The sequence below is a fragment of the Lissotriton helveticus genome, chromosome 9 (assembly GCF_964261635.1).
Source record: "Lissotriton helveticus chromosome 9, aLisHel1.1, whole genome shotgun sequence".
Classification (NCBI taxonomy): Eukaryota; Metazoa; Chordata; class Amphibia; order Caudata; family Salamandridae; genus Lissotriton; species Lissotriton helveticus.
The window spans coordinates 987,660,502-987,674,495 of record NC_136070.1 but is presented as its reverse complement, the minus strand read 5'-3'; the positions used below and the strand labels follow the sequence as shown (position 1 = coordinate 987,674,495).

The 13,994-nt window shown below is 42.3% G+C and overlaps 1 protein-coding gene across 1 annotated transcript in view; it reads left to right on the top strand.

Moving 5' to 3' along the window:
- DOCK3 (dedicator of cytokinesis 3) overlaps window positions 1-13,994 on the top strand; it is a 1,382,531-nt gene that overhangs the window by 1,223,913 nt on the left and 144,624 nt on the right. The window contains exons 36-39 of the mRNA XM_078661294.1: window positions 4,894-4,987; window positions 5,668-5,816; window positions 10,810-10,896; window positions 11,595-11,699. Coding sequence (XP_078517420.1) covers window positions 4,894-4,987; window positions 5,668-5,816; window positions 10,810-10,896; window positions 11,595-11,699 — 435 coding nt within the window. The remainder of the gene's footprint in view (window positions 1-4,893; window positions 4,988-5,667; window positions 5,817-10,809; window positions 10,897-11,594; window positions 11,700-13,994) is intronic.

Here is a 13,994-nt window from a genome sequence, read left to right as displayed (position 1 = left end):
CAAACCATGTGGCGCCTGTCACAGACAGACATCATTGATAGATGCCCAGTTGGTGGGTTGCGTGGAAGGTCCAGGGACTGCTCGGTCTAGGAGGTCGAGTAATTCTTTAACTACTCCATGTCTTTCCAAATCCTCGGACGAGATGAGGCAGTGTCAACACTCCAGACCCCTTGCCTCTGTGGAGCCCCAGTCAGGGTTGACTCCTCACTGCTCTTATTTCCCAGAGCAGGAGCGACCCCCACCCAACTAAGAGAATTCTATGAGGCCATACACCCATTTTTGGGCTGCGGACCCCTCCTCTACTTGGTTTCTGCAGGAGGGTACACCCTTGGTGCCAGTCAGGCCCATTGGATCCAGTGCTGGACTGGAAGCGGCGCTGTCAGCAAAACCAAGACCTGCTCTGGAGTTTACTCTTATACCAACATCCCTTGTCCCATCGACACCCATCAGCAACAGCATCCTCATTGTCCTCAACTATGACGCAGAGTATGACCGTCATCGCACAACAACAGTTCCAGCACCAAACGGAGCCATGCCTTCTGGGTTGGAGCCAGGGCCTTTTGCCTTTCACAGACCTAGTACGGGGGGATGGGAGGGGTATGGCAACCTAGTGAATATCACTACCCATTGGATGATACAGAGGAGACTTGGCATGAGGATCTGGTGGATGCCCGTAGTTGAGGCACCTCACCTGACACAGGCTTGGTCCCCCCTTCTACTGTGGCTACAAGGGAAGGGGCCTTTTTCACTATGGTGACAGTGTGTAGCAAATGTGTACCCATAGATGTACTCTTTGAATGAATGCATATTTAGTTTCTTTTTTGAATTCACAAACATTGGCAGTAGTAGGCTTGGAAAGCTACCCCAGCCGTAGGTTTCCAAGCATACTACTGGTACCTAACCACCCAAAAGGGGGAGGGATGAATTATTGAAAATAGTATAACCACTGGCAATGCCTTTGAGACGCATTCCAGGCCACAATTTTTCACCAAATGTGTCACTCTAAAGAGAGGGTCATGCTTAGCATTTAGCAGATGGCGTAAAGGCGGATAGGATGGAGGGAAACTTTACTGCCTTTACTTTGCCCCACCAATATAGAGTTGTCCGCCAGCCCAATGGACAACTCTACACCTTGGCAGGAACTGCGGTCATGGCAGTTCCCATCATGGAGGAAACGGATGGCTCCATCAAACATGACAGCTGCTCATCAAACTTTTCCAAAGTTTTTTATTTTTCAAAAACAAACTCTTTTTTTGCTTTTGAAAAAAAAAAGAATGACCCCCTCATGAGCTTTCTCCCATGGCTTGGGTGTATTTTTTCTTTTTTTTATCATCCCTCATCACCAGGATATACCTGGCAATGATCGTGGGTAAATAAAAGCCATCTGATCATCCACTCTAAATAGGATGGACAGTTGGATGACTTACTTCTGATGACACCTACTCAGTTGAGCGGTCTAAGTGCATTTCAAACTGCCAGAGTAAATGTTACTCCTTCTGTGTAACATTTGATGTACGCCTGACTCGGAATCAAGTGGGTAGACATTGAATTCCATCAAGCACTTAATCAACCCCAGAGGCCAACCTAATGCATATCAGTACTGACAGTGCTCCTCATGGGAACATTCAAGCCCAAACCTTGCTTATCTTATTAATTCATCCTTCGACCCACTGTTTTAGAATTTGCACTTCAGGGTGTAGATAGCTTTGGTAGCGATGTGTATTTTAACACAAAGGGGCTAATTACGATCTCGCCCGGGAGGGCAACTAGTGGCATCCGCCAGTAGCGAGTCCGAGTCGAACGAGTGATTTCCATGTGACTCATACAGCTGTACGAGCGAGCAAGTACGATGCGATAATCGCCTCGCTGTCCAACCGACTCATACCCATCAGCCATGCCTCCTGAGCGACTCAAAGTTGTCCGACGTTTATGACGCAATGCGTTCGATTTCCGGCCGGCCAAGTACGATGCACGTTGTGAGCAGCCAGTGCGAGTCGGAGCCTTCGGCTCCAGAAAGCTCCGGGAAGCGTACTTCAGGGGTCCGTGCTGGACCCCCCTTCACCCAGGGCTCTAGGACTCGGACAACAGGGAGACCCAGGAGTCCCCCTCACCCATGCGTGTACGTTGCGGGGGCAATGACACCAACACGCAAAAGGGGGTGCCTTTTTTCAAGACCTACATTTTTCACGATGGAACCCTTTGTACGCGACGTACCACAGGCTCCGTTTGACTTCAATGGGGCTCCGAGCGACCCGTGTCCGCAGCGCTGCAGTGCATCGTGCTCTGTTGCTCGGAGACCTAGAGCACGAGTCGGTCGGCAAGCTCTATGGGACAGAGTCGGTCGTAGGGCTTTCTGTGCGAGATTGGAATCGGCCCAAAGTGTTTCATTCGGACAAAAAAAGGGGGTACACATTTTTTTAGTAATGTTGGTGAAACTGTTTTTTTGTATTCAATTCTGTTTATTCCACCCCTGCAACAGGGCGTAAGCCTAAGAGTGACATGTAGCAATCAATAATAAACTTACACAAAAGAGTTCTACCCTATGTATCTGTTACTAACTGAAAGCGAGAGAAAGCGAGAGAAAGTTATCAAAGGCATGTTCTGCACAAACGATGATGCAGAACTTCTTCATTACACAAATGGTGTTGGAAGTTGCAACCCAATTGCAGAATAAGCCCTAGGGGCTGGTTAAGACATTAGGTACAAAAAAATCAACACTTTTACTGCCAACAAGCTAATCTCTCTAAAAGCGCGATTGTTAAATCCACCATGTTTGAAAAGGAACCTGAATGTAACAAGAATCCTACTGTCCAGGTATTAAAATTATTAGTGATCAGCATCATAATTGTAAAAACATTTAAAAGGTACTGCCCATCTTCACTCAATAATAGTATAATTTCTCTCCCATTGATTGACTGGTGTAGCTGTTGAAGATGGACGGTTTCACCTTTTATTTGTGTTCTCTTTGGTGCTTCCCAACAGATATCAATTCAGTTATTTTTTAATCCTCCATGATACATTCTATATTTACTTACAACACATTAATACAGCTTTGATTTGTGAAAGGAGGCCGGTCTATGGCATAAATCAAATTTAAACTACGTAGCCTTGATTACAAATGCCTCGGTAAACGTTGTAGTACTTACCACAGCTGGTGAATACCAATATCAAGGGTGAGATATGTACTGGGTGCGGTACATACCTTCTATTAGAAGTTTGTGAAGGGAATAGTGAGAATTTGCTGTGGAATCAGTGTTTACCTCTCAGGGGCCAGATGTAGGTAATTCTATTTTACCACTTCTTAAATACCGAATTTTACCGATTCGGTATTTAAGAAGTGGTAAAACAGAGGGGGGAGGGGGTGTAGGTAACACAGACTCGGTAAATACCGAATCGTTAAGATTCGGTATTTACCGATTCTGTAAAATTCCGATTCGGTAATGCCCATTGATTCCTATGGGCATTGAAGCACATTACTACACAGAAATGCACAGAAAACACGATAAATACATTGTTTGAGCTTTAAATAAATTCCCACGTGCCTTTATACAGGCCCAGACTGCATAAACAGAAAGGTGAGGCACTCACAGGTTAATTGCAACAGATCACACTTCCATTCCGCGATACACCATCATTCATACAGTCATACTAGGCTACTACCTCATGCTATACCATATCCATGTTCTGCTACAACAGGCACTGCAGCATGAATGAGGATGGAAAGTAGGCCATCCAGCCATGACCTCAAATGTTGCAGCAATGCAAGATGACAGATTAAGGCTTGGTCTCCTAAGCGTGAGTCTGCCCGAGATCCTAAGGACATACAAGGTCAATATGGGCACTGGTGAAAACATAGTAGCATCATGAAGGGATTACCTGAAGCCCAAAAGAGAGCACCATACTGCCATTCACCCTTCAGAAAATGCTAGCAGTAATAGGATTCTTGTCAATAGGTACCACGCAATGTGCAGTAGGGGTTGTGTATGGCTTCAGATCATGGAACCTCTTTTTGACGTCCTCGGCATCACATAGATATGTTGATACTGTATTCATTTTTTTCAATTGTGCCCTTTGATAGGTGTGCTCTGATTTTTGATGGGGTCTTTAGCATGAGCAAGGCCTTGTATTACCACCTCCAGCTCATGACCCCCAAACCCTACTTTGGCAGGTTTCTGCTTTTGATGACTGAGTAATGTAAAATGATGGTCATGGATTCTGTTTTTCGAGTTTGTGGCACTTTTGACTACACAAAATGGCTGCCTGAACTCTCCCACCCAAGAAGTAGAAGGTTAGGTGTGCTTTGGAGGTGTACTAAGCTCCTTGTGTGGATTACTTTTTTCTATTTCTGCTGTCTAGGAGTTATTTTGGTCATACAGGGGCCTTCCATGCCTGAAAATGAGCACTTCCTGATGTGCTATTTATAGTGTACAGTATTTATTGCACCCAGATTGTGGCACACATTCAATATTTAACACATCGAATATTGCTTGGTCAGTTATTGTTGCATGTGTTAAACATCGATTCTGGGGGAACATAAACTGAAAGTCAGCTTTATTTAGTGTGCATGTCATTTGTCGTACCCCACACAATCTGTATGTATCAGCTGTTGGATTTTGGCAGTTTTTCCACCAAACTCATAATCAAGGGTATATAGTCTTACCCTCCCAGCTTAAAGGAACTCCTTTCTTTATCTAATTTGAATTGTTGCATTAGATCATAAGCGCCTTTCTTTTTAAAACTGTTATTGATTTGTTTTATTTTGTAAACATTGTTAAAAGCCTTTGAGTAAAAAGATGTCTAAATTAAGGAATAGATGAGCTAAATGAACCGATTAGTGGCCCGGACCCTGACTATAATCTAGTTACTATTGTTGTTTCAACTTTCTATTCACAGAATTTTTATAAATCAGAAATTAATAAGGAGGAGATGTACATCCGCTACATTCATAAACTTTGTGATATGCACCTTCAAGCTGAGAATTACACTGGTGAGTAACTGTGCATGCTATGTGATGGAAATGTAAACCTTAAGAAGTAAAATACTGGTATTTAGAGTTTTTCATTGTCACAAAGTTGCACAAATTCAGATTTACCCTATTTCTCTGACCAGCACACACTTCTCACCCCCTCATTAAGACTTTCACCAGTGGGTTATTGTGGTGAACATGTAACATATCTGTAAATATAGAATTGAACGAAGCAAGAGAATGACCAGGGATCATCAATTGTTACATCACTGTGAGATAATTCTTAGTAAGTACCTTTTGGATTCACACATACAGAAAGAAACACTCAACAGCATTCATCTACATGCTAAAAACCCTCAGATGATCGTCTCTAATGAGCACCCACAAAAACGACAAAGACGCAAGTGCTTCTTATGACTGTCGTTATCTGAGTGGTATATCTATGACTGCCTAATATGTGTGAATTTAATGATAGAGTTAAAACTTTTAGTGGCAGTCTTAACATCCATGAAGCAGGTTGACAAAACGTAAATTGATTTTCAATCATGTTATTCTAAGAGTTTAATTATTTTTGCTATTTTGTCTGATTTTGGGCTTTCTTTTGTCAGAAGATAGAAGATATAAGCTAGTGATCTTGTAGAGGTTTTTTTAAAAACTACTTAGGATTTTTACTGATAAATTTCCTGGTGCTTATCCAACAGAGGCTGCATTCACTCTTCTCTTGTACTGGGAGCTGCTGCAATGGGAAGACCGACCTCTGCGCGAGTTCCTACACTACCAAGCACAGACAGAGTGGCAACGCAAAGAGGGTCTTTGTCGGAAGATCATCCACTACTTCAACAAGGGCAAGGTATATCAGTTCAGCAGCCAGTGATTCATATTATGTGATGAAATACTTAATAAGCCTTGGTGTTAGCTGGCAGGCATTTATGCAGATGGCTCCTTACCAAGCTTCAGGGTCATATAGAAGCCAATTCTGAATGACAAGTACATATGTCTCTGATCTCTTCATTGGTGTTGACTTAACAAAATGCCAAGGGCAATGGATGTGTCATCACTCACCATTTGATGCGGTTCATGACATCACTTCATTGACATATTGTCCATACTTATGCCTTTAACAGCCTAATATTGGCTGATGAAGGCTTAGGGAAGGCAAACAGTGGAAACTACGGAAAGTTAAAGAAGCTCTCAGAGCCCTGTATACCTTTCGCTAGTGCCACAGCCTTCTTGGTCCTTCAGACCAGGGGAAGTAAGAACAAATCTAAGATAACCAAAGGGATTTGTAGGTGAAGTAGCTGCTACTCCTGGCTTCCTACAATTGACATTCAGGGATCCCATGCACATGCAAGTAGTGTTTGAGAGGAGGAAATGTCAAGTCCAGGCTTGCAATAGTCTTGTTTGTAAGGCTGGTAGATATCAGAAAAATAAAGCTATTTTGCTATTTTGTCTTTTAAAGTGCTATGCAATCCACCGGAAGGAAATCGTTGAAAATTTTTTGTCCCATGATCACATTTCAGAAATTCCATACCTAAAGGTTTCTTCCAACAGTAATAGGTTGCTCAAGCAAATTCCCAGGCCATGCACCATAGATGTCTCTTGATGCTGACACTATGTAGAGACACAAGGTTTTGGAGTCTTGAGCAAGATATTTCTAATAGTGCTCAAAGCACAAGTTCCTTGATGCTTTCAGCTATGGCAGGACCTAGCTATGAGCTGTTGGTCAGGCCAGTAGCCTCTTCATCTTAGCACACTGCATGGCCAACTCCCTATAACTTGGTGCCAATTCAGGCATCATGGCAAGTAGACCAAATCATTTTCAAACAGTAAATAGTGAGGGTCAAAGGCGAGGGGTTGATTTTTAATCCACTGTTAAAATTGTCTAAACCTACTGTACAGTGGGCATGCTTGACGCAAGTACAGAGAACACTTTTCACCTCTGCAGTGAATTTATGATCCAAACTAATCTGGTAGATGAGTAAAATCTGTATTGATGAGATACGTGATTATTGTTGGCACTTGCATCTGAGAACACATGCTTCTATGCACACTTAGAAATATAGATTCCTCAGAAGTTGTCTTTTTTTGCCCAATTCAATATCAGTCTTCATTTTAAATCAAGGTCTGCAGGTGTCGTATTTAGAATAAGAACTAAAGCTTGCCAGCTTTCTCTCTCATCATTAATGTGGATGAAGTTGCAGTTTTTTTAAACTTGGCTGATATGACATTAAAGTCTGAATAATCCAGACAGATTCCGTAGATAGGTGCGTCATACAATTGTAGTATTGACAAACTGACCTGCTGAAAATGAATCATTAGAGATAAATAACAGCTTTGTAAAAACGACATTCCCTTGAGAAGCATCCTGGCCCTAAAACATATTTTGGTTTAGGCAACAAACCTATATAAAAAGAATGTTAACTAGAATTATATTTCGTTTAATCAGTCATATGCTTAGTTTCTCTCTGGGATGGAGAACGATGGAACCACTCTACCCTCCTTTGTCCAGGTGATGGAAGATCCTCACAAACAACTGTGACTTTTTACTTCTCTACTAATTGTATGCTATATCCAGGTATAAATATGAAAGACCTTCATTGACCGTGGGTATTAGAGGATATAGACTAGCATATGTGCATTTAGTGATTATGAATAACTAGTTGTTATGCTTTTAAGAGAAACTGTTAATCACAGATCAGCATTGGAATTTTAAGAACTATAATGAATAACTGGCAAAAGTATATAAATTACATGGGCCTTTTAGAGAACAAGGGCCTGATTACAAGTTGAGTGATTCTGAAGGGGTATTTACTGCTTCTGTTAAACATTAATTTACTGGTGTGAGGTATTTTCCTGTTGTGATAACTCTTCCGATTGCAAGTTTCTGCCCTGGAAACAATGCATAACATGTGGATGCAATAGCTACCACACCAAAATCAGCATGTTTTGCCTCTTTCTAGGCATTTCCCCGAATATTTCTTAGAAAAATGTGTTATGGGAACACTGTGAAGGCGCAATATTTATTAAACATCTCCCCATTCAGATCCCTGCACAAACAGTAGTTTGGGAAATATTGGACTTCAAACTCAACAAAGATGGTAAAAGGAAGTTTGCAGTGATCACACCGTGGAAGTGATGCGTGTAATACTTTGGCTCTTCTTATCACTTTTTCGACTTTGTTCTTGTCAGTAGTTTTTTATAGAGGTGGAATGGGATAACTTCAAAGTAGCAACTAATGTAAATCTCTGAATCTGTTCTGATTTGACATTGAGCAAAGGAGTTGTTGTTTCAGACAGGCTATTTACTGTGACTAATCTGAGTTTCCTGAGCCATTGGTGAAAGCCATACAAACATATTTTGTGTATTACTATTCTTCTGATCACTTTGCACTAGTACTTCTATAAACACTTTCCTATGCACTATTTTGGAGCAACCATGATAAGAGGAATTTTTTAACGAAGGTATATATTACCAAAACATTTTTAAACATTTAAATTGGATTTACAATTTCAATGTGTGTCTCCCTCGCGGGAAACATCATTTACCACGAAGGCATTACCACTAATAACGTTTACCACGTGACACTTACCACGCAAACGTCTTTACAACGAGGGTGCCTTCCACGACGTCTTTACCACGGGCTGGGGGGGAGACGTGGTATTTCTTCAAGTCGTTCTGCGTGGGCTTGGGGGGGCAGGGGGGGCGTGGGCTTGGGGGGAAGGGGGGGGGCTCGGAGGGGGGCTGGGGGGGTCTCCCCCCCAAAAAAACAAACAAAGGAGCGGATTACTTAAATTAAAAAAACGAACTTCAGTACCACCGAAGAAAAAGGAAAGTGCCTCCCCCAAAGACGTGCCGTGTACGTGAAAATAGCAGTCCTTTTTTAGTTTTGGTAGACGTGTTTTGACGCTTGTTTCGATGGTGAATTGAAGTTAGGGCTGCTGGTGAAAGACAGGAAGGTGTCAGGTAAGAAATTAATCTTTATCGTTTGTGCTTAAAGGACGTTAAAATGCGTGGTATAATCCTTCGTTGCAAATTCCAGCGTGGTAAAGCCACTTGCGAACTAAAATTCGCGTGGTAATGCCATGCGTGGAACTTGTAATCGTGGTAATATCATATATTCCTCTCTCGCCACTATTGTAATTCATAAATGAATATCGTATTTTTCTTTTTCTTCTAAGTAAATGCCAGTAGGGCCATACTCTTTCATGTGCCGTACCTTACCCAGGTCCTAGGGCTCTGGTTTACCCAATTAGTTTATAATGCTCGTAGAGAGATGGGCTGTAAAGTAGGCAAATCAAAATTAGATTAATTGGGTTTCTTTATCTTTTGAGGTTAATAATAGTCATGAAAAAGGGTAGTGGCTTACAACAACAGTTTGTATGGCCATCATTGCTGAGATTCAGGATGCACCACGGCAATTTAATGGAATAGTAAATGTGCTAATTAATCAGCCTATGTGCATTTAGATTAACCCACAAACCAGAAGGTTCTTACTCTTCAGAGTAAGAAGGGAATATATTTCATTGAAAGACTTGGGGGCGATTACGATGATGGCGGTAATGGAACCACCGTAGCTTTTCTGGCAGTCCGACCGCCCGATTAGAAACACAACAGGAAGACCACCGCAAAGTCGCTCAAACATTCCCGCTACTGTGGCGGGAGAGGCAGCATTTTTACTGACGGACATATTACGAACTGTCCTTCTGTTGACCTTTCCCTGGTGGGAATATTGCTATGCATGAGTTAGCAGAAAGGCAGTAAATGTGCCCAAAAAAGAAGTGTGCAGAGTGTGATTGTGCCCATGTTTACTGGCACTGGTGCACATGTTAAGCACTCCAATACCTTTGTTCATGGTCGCCATGAATTCCACAGCTCATTCAACAATGTACACATAAGGCTGACTGGCTGGAATCACGTTGTGGGCGTGTTCGCAGTCAGCATTCTGGCCAGCATTGCATTCTTGCTCGTAGCGACATGTACTGCTGTCATCACTCTGCCAAACTGAAACCGCCAGCCCCACAGGAAAGTCGTAATGCGGCAGACAGGGAGGCTGCCTGCTTAGCGGAGTACTCGGTCCCTCTACCGCTGTGGGATGGCTATGAGAGCACCAATATTTTAATCAGGCCCAAGGTATTTTACCTTAAATCCATATCAACAGGTATCGTAATGGTCATGGCAGTGGTGGCAGCACACCTGTGGAGAAACCTATACAAAAATGGAGAAAAATGTGCTTGGATATAGATGGTGGAGACATTTACCTGACTGAAGTGTGAGATGGATCTCACATGAAGAGGTCGTTGTATGTTGTAGAACACGACTAAAAGCAGGATGCGAATACTGAGTCAACATTTTGTACTCTGCCAATATAATACAGATGCATTCATCATAAGAAATACAGTTTTTGTATTGTTAGTATTTGGCTACTCTGTAACTGCATATTAGTTACTGCTTTGTAGCTCTATGCTTGTCTCATTCTCCATATGTCTGTGTGCATATGCAGTGAAAGGAATTATTTGGTCATTATCCCTGCTTACAATATTTCTTAAACTGCACCTGTATCTCCTGCCTCCTTTTTTATTCTATGCCTGTTTCCAGACTCCTGTGGTGATATTATTTTTCTAAAACCTGCCAGTGATCCCATTCTTAAAATGGCGCTTCCTCTGGGCTTAGGCATGCCTTGGTGTCCATCTGTATTCTCTCTATGTCATCTGCCTAGCCCCAGAAAAGTGTTTCATGCCACCTGCAGTGGGTGCGTCCCAGAGTGTTTGTTGATTACTATGTATTCCATGCCTTTAATTGCATCTCATTTGACCTGCATGCATACTTTTGATTTCCCTCTGCAGTGTTGGGAGTTTGGGATACCACTGTGCAGGGAGCTGGCAAATCAGTACGAGAGTCTGTATGACTACCAAAGTCTCAGCTGGATACGGGTAAGAACATGCTATTGCCATACATTCACATTACTATAGATTTCTCTCATCTTCCACACCTTCCCACTACTTTCCTTTACGTTCACTCCTGTCTTCAGTTGATCCCTTTGTGTACTGCTATAACGTGTGTAAGTGAAGAAAGTGAAAACATTAAGGCTCTTACCAATCTATCCCCTTATTTTTTCTTGCCCAACTCTTTCCCTCGCCATTCTATCTTTTTTGATCCATTTTTCATAGCTCTCACTATTTTCTCTCACTCTTAAGAACACAGTTGTTTTTTCACAGCTTTCCCTTCATGTTGTTTCTTCTTCCCTCCACCATTTTTCAGCTTTCTTAATCTTTTTGAGGTTCCATTGTTTCTTCACTGTACACACCTTGCATCACCTTCATTCTGTCCCTCTTTACCTATCATTTATTCGCCCCTCCTTTTCTTGGTGACATTCTTCTTCAATACTATATAGAATTCCTGGATTTTAAAACTTTGATACCACAAGTAAAGAAAAGTCTAACTCAGTTCCACAGATGTTACAGTGAAATGACAGACCATACATTTCATGTTATTACTCTTCTTGTTCTATTTGGACATATTCTTCAGCCTGTGGTCTTTGATTGACTTTTAAATCAGGGAAGCCATTTCAGCATTCCTGTTGCCATATTGATACTTAGTATTATGTCAACTTGGTTGCTTTTCCTTACAGAAAATGGAAGCCACGTATTATGATCACATCATGGAACAACAGCGACTGGAGCCAGAGTTCTTTCGAGTCGGCTTTTATGGCAAGAAGTTCCCTTTCTTCCTGAGGGTAAGCAATGCAGCTGCAACTGCAATAAAGAATAATGACGTGTGTGTGCTTGTGCGCCTGAGTTGCAGGCAGTACTGGATGCACTAATGTTGTAACCAATGCATAACTGTTTTTCAGTGCCTCAACCTATGAGGTTTACATACTCGTAAAAAGCCCAGAACATCGTGTAAATACATCTGCATAAATGAACCCCATAACGCTTTCCAACTTCTATCTAAAATAGTGTTTGTCGCGAATTGCGAAGGTTTTAACTCACTCACTGTTTATGCTAATATATATTGCCACCGTATATTGCTACAGGGTAGGGCCTTGCAGAGTAAGCCATTGATATCCCTTGCCATCTTTACATGAGAGGCTTGTATCCTTGTGGGGATGTTTGCCATAGGCTGGAGTTGTCCCTTATAGGTGAACTTTGGCTGTATTCAAGCCAGATTTCAGGGTGTCCAATGACATCAGTTTGCAAATAATTAATCTAAGTGGGAATCATAGTGAATGGTTGAACTGTAGATGTGGTATGCAACTGTTGCTCGTCGACCAATGGTGAAAATCGTTGCCACATGGCCAAGAGTCCCGTATGCCTCCTCCAACCTCTGTCAGTACTTCTGTACCTGCAGGGAGCCTACTTTTCAGAAAAAGTGTGAAAACAATCAACCCCTTCAGTGCTCCCCTCTCTTAGTAACTGTTGGCAAAAGGGAGACCCTTTCCCCCTGTGGGGCCTGTGTTATCAGCAGCCAGTGCCTCTGCTAATCAGAGGGAGCAGGGGCACATGGCAATCTTCCTATCTTATTTTTAGTATGCATCCATAAAAAGCATATCCACATCATACTTTAAAAAATGTGACACAGCATTATACAAACGAATAAAACACCCAATGCATAGTGTACATAAAAACTAATGATGAAGAACATTTAAAACATTCAGCAAAAATTAAACAATGAAGCCAAACACACAAAGCATTTAATTTCAAATAGCACAAATATTATGAGACACCCTATTAAGCAAATGTAAATGTAAATGTAGTATACTTGTAAAGCGCACAGCTGTCCCAGCAACGGGGCGTCCCGGCGCTGTATAACTCTGGGGAACCCGTCCTGGCTTTCCCTGTGGGATGTCCCTTGCTGGGAGTCCCCAAGGTGGAGCCAGGCATCCCCGGAATTGGTGGGGCCGTTGTGGAGATTAGGCAAGCTAATGCCCAGAGTTGCCGAGTGGAACCCCTGATTAGAGTAAGCACCGAAGCGAGAATTATCGAGTCCGCTGACCAAGGTCCACGACCCTGCCGCATCGGGAATTGAACCCCGGTCCCGGGCTGACTTCTGCTCTCAGGCCTGCTGCCTCTAACCAGTGAGCCACACTACTCCACAAAGAGACTAAAGGGCCTTTATCATCAACTACCGAAAGGGAACATACAAGTAAAAGAAAAAGCTATCTTGGAAAAAGAGTAAAATTAACAGGATTACATTTTAAACTCCCATACAATGTAAAACAGAGAACATTCCCAAACATTAAAAGAAAACCCACTTGATGTACCTAAGTACTCGTACTTGACTCTCAAAGAAAACAATGAAAGAGGTAAAATATCTAAGCTTCCTTTGGAATCAGTAGGCAAACGGCAATTACTGGTCCAGGCACACAGGAGCAGCCAGTGTCTGGGGGGTTCTTAATTGGATGGTTCATCTCAAGGTTAAACGGAAATTAGAGGTGTGTCAGGAGGCTTATAAGAAAGCGAAAATAAACAGCTAATACGGCTTAGCTACTTTAAAAGTGTCAGAACGGTTAGTAGTTGTTTCACACTAAGCTAGCACAGTGCGAAAGCCATGCATTTGCTAATTAGATAAAACTAATCTTAACCACTTTTTCCGGGATGTGTAATACAGAGGTCCAGTGTCTCATCCAAAACTCTCAAGTGTTGCAGATATTACAAGAAAATGTCCTTGTCAGACTCACATGACTTTAGCATGTGTTTTTAGATTTGGAACATGACACCACAGTCTGCGGCTCCTGCCCAGACTGAAACCTTCTGATTTTCAACGCTGGTCTTGTTCAGGGCAGCTCTTGCCCCCTCCAGGCCACTTACCACTAATGAGCTGAATCCTGTGGACTTTGGGCCTTATTTAGATCTTTGTGAATGGAATATACCGTCCGCCGTATTACGATCTCCATAGGATATAATGGGATTGAATACGACCGACTGGATATTCGTCACATTTGTAACAGAGTATTCCCATCTGCCAAGATAAATCTGGCTTTTAGTGAATCGAATGGATTGGACATTAACATTTCCTGACACTATGTCTC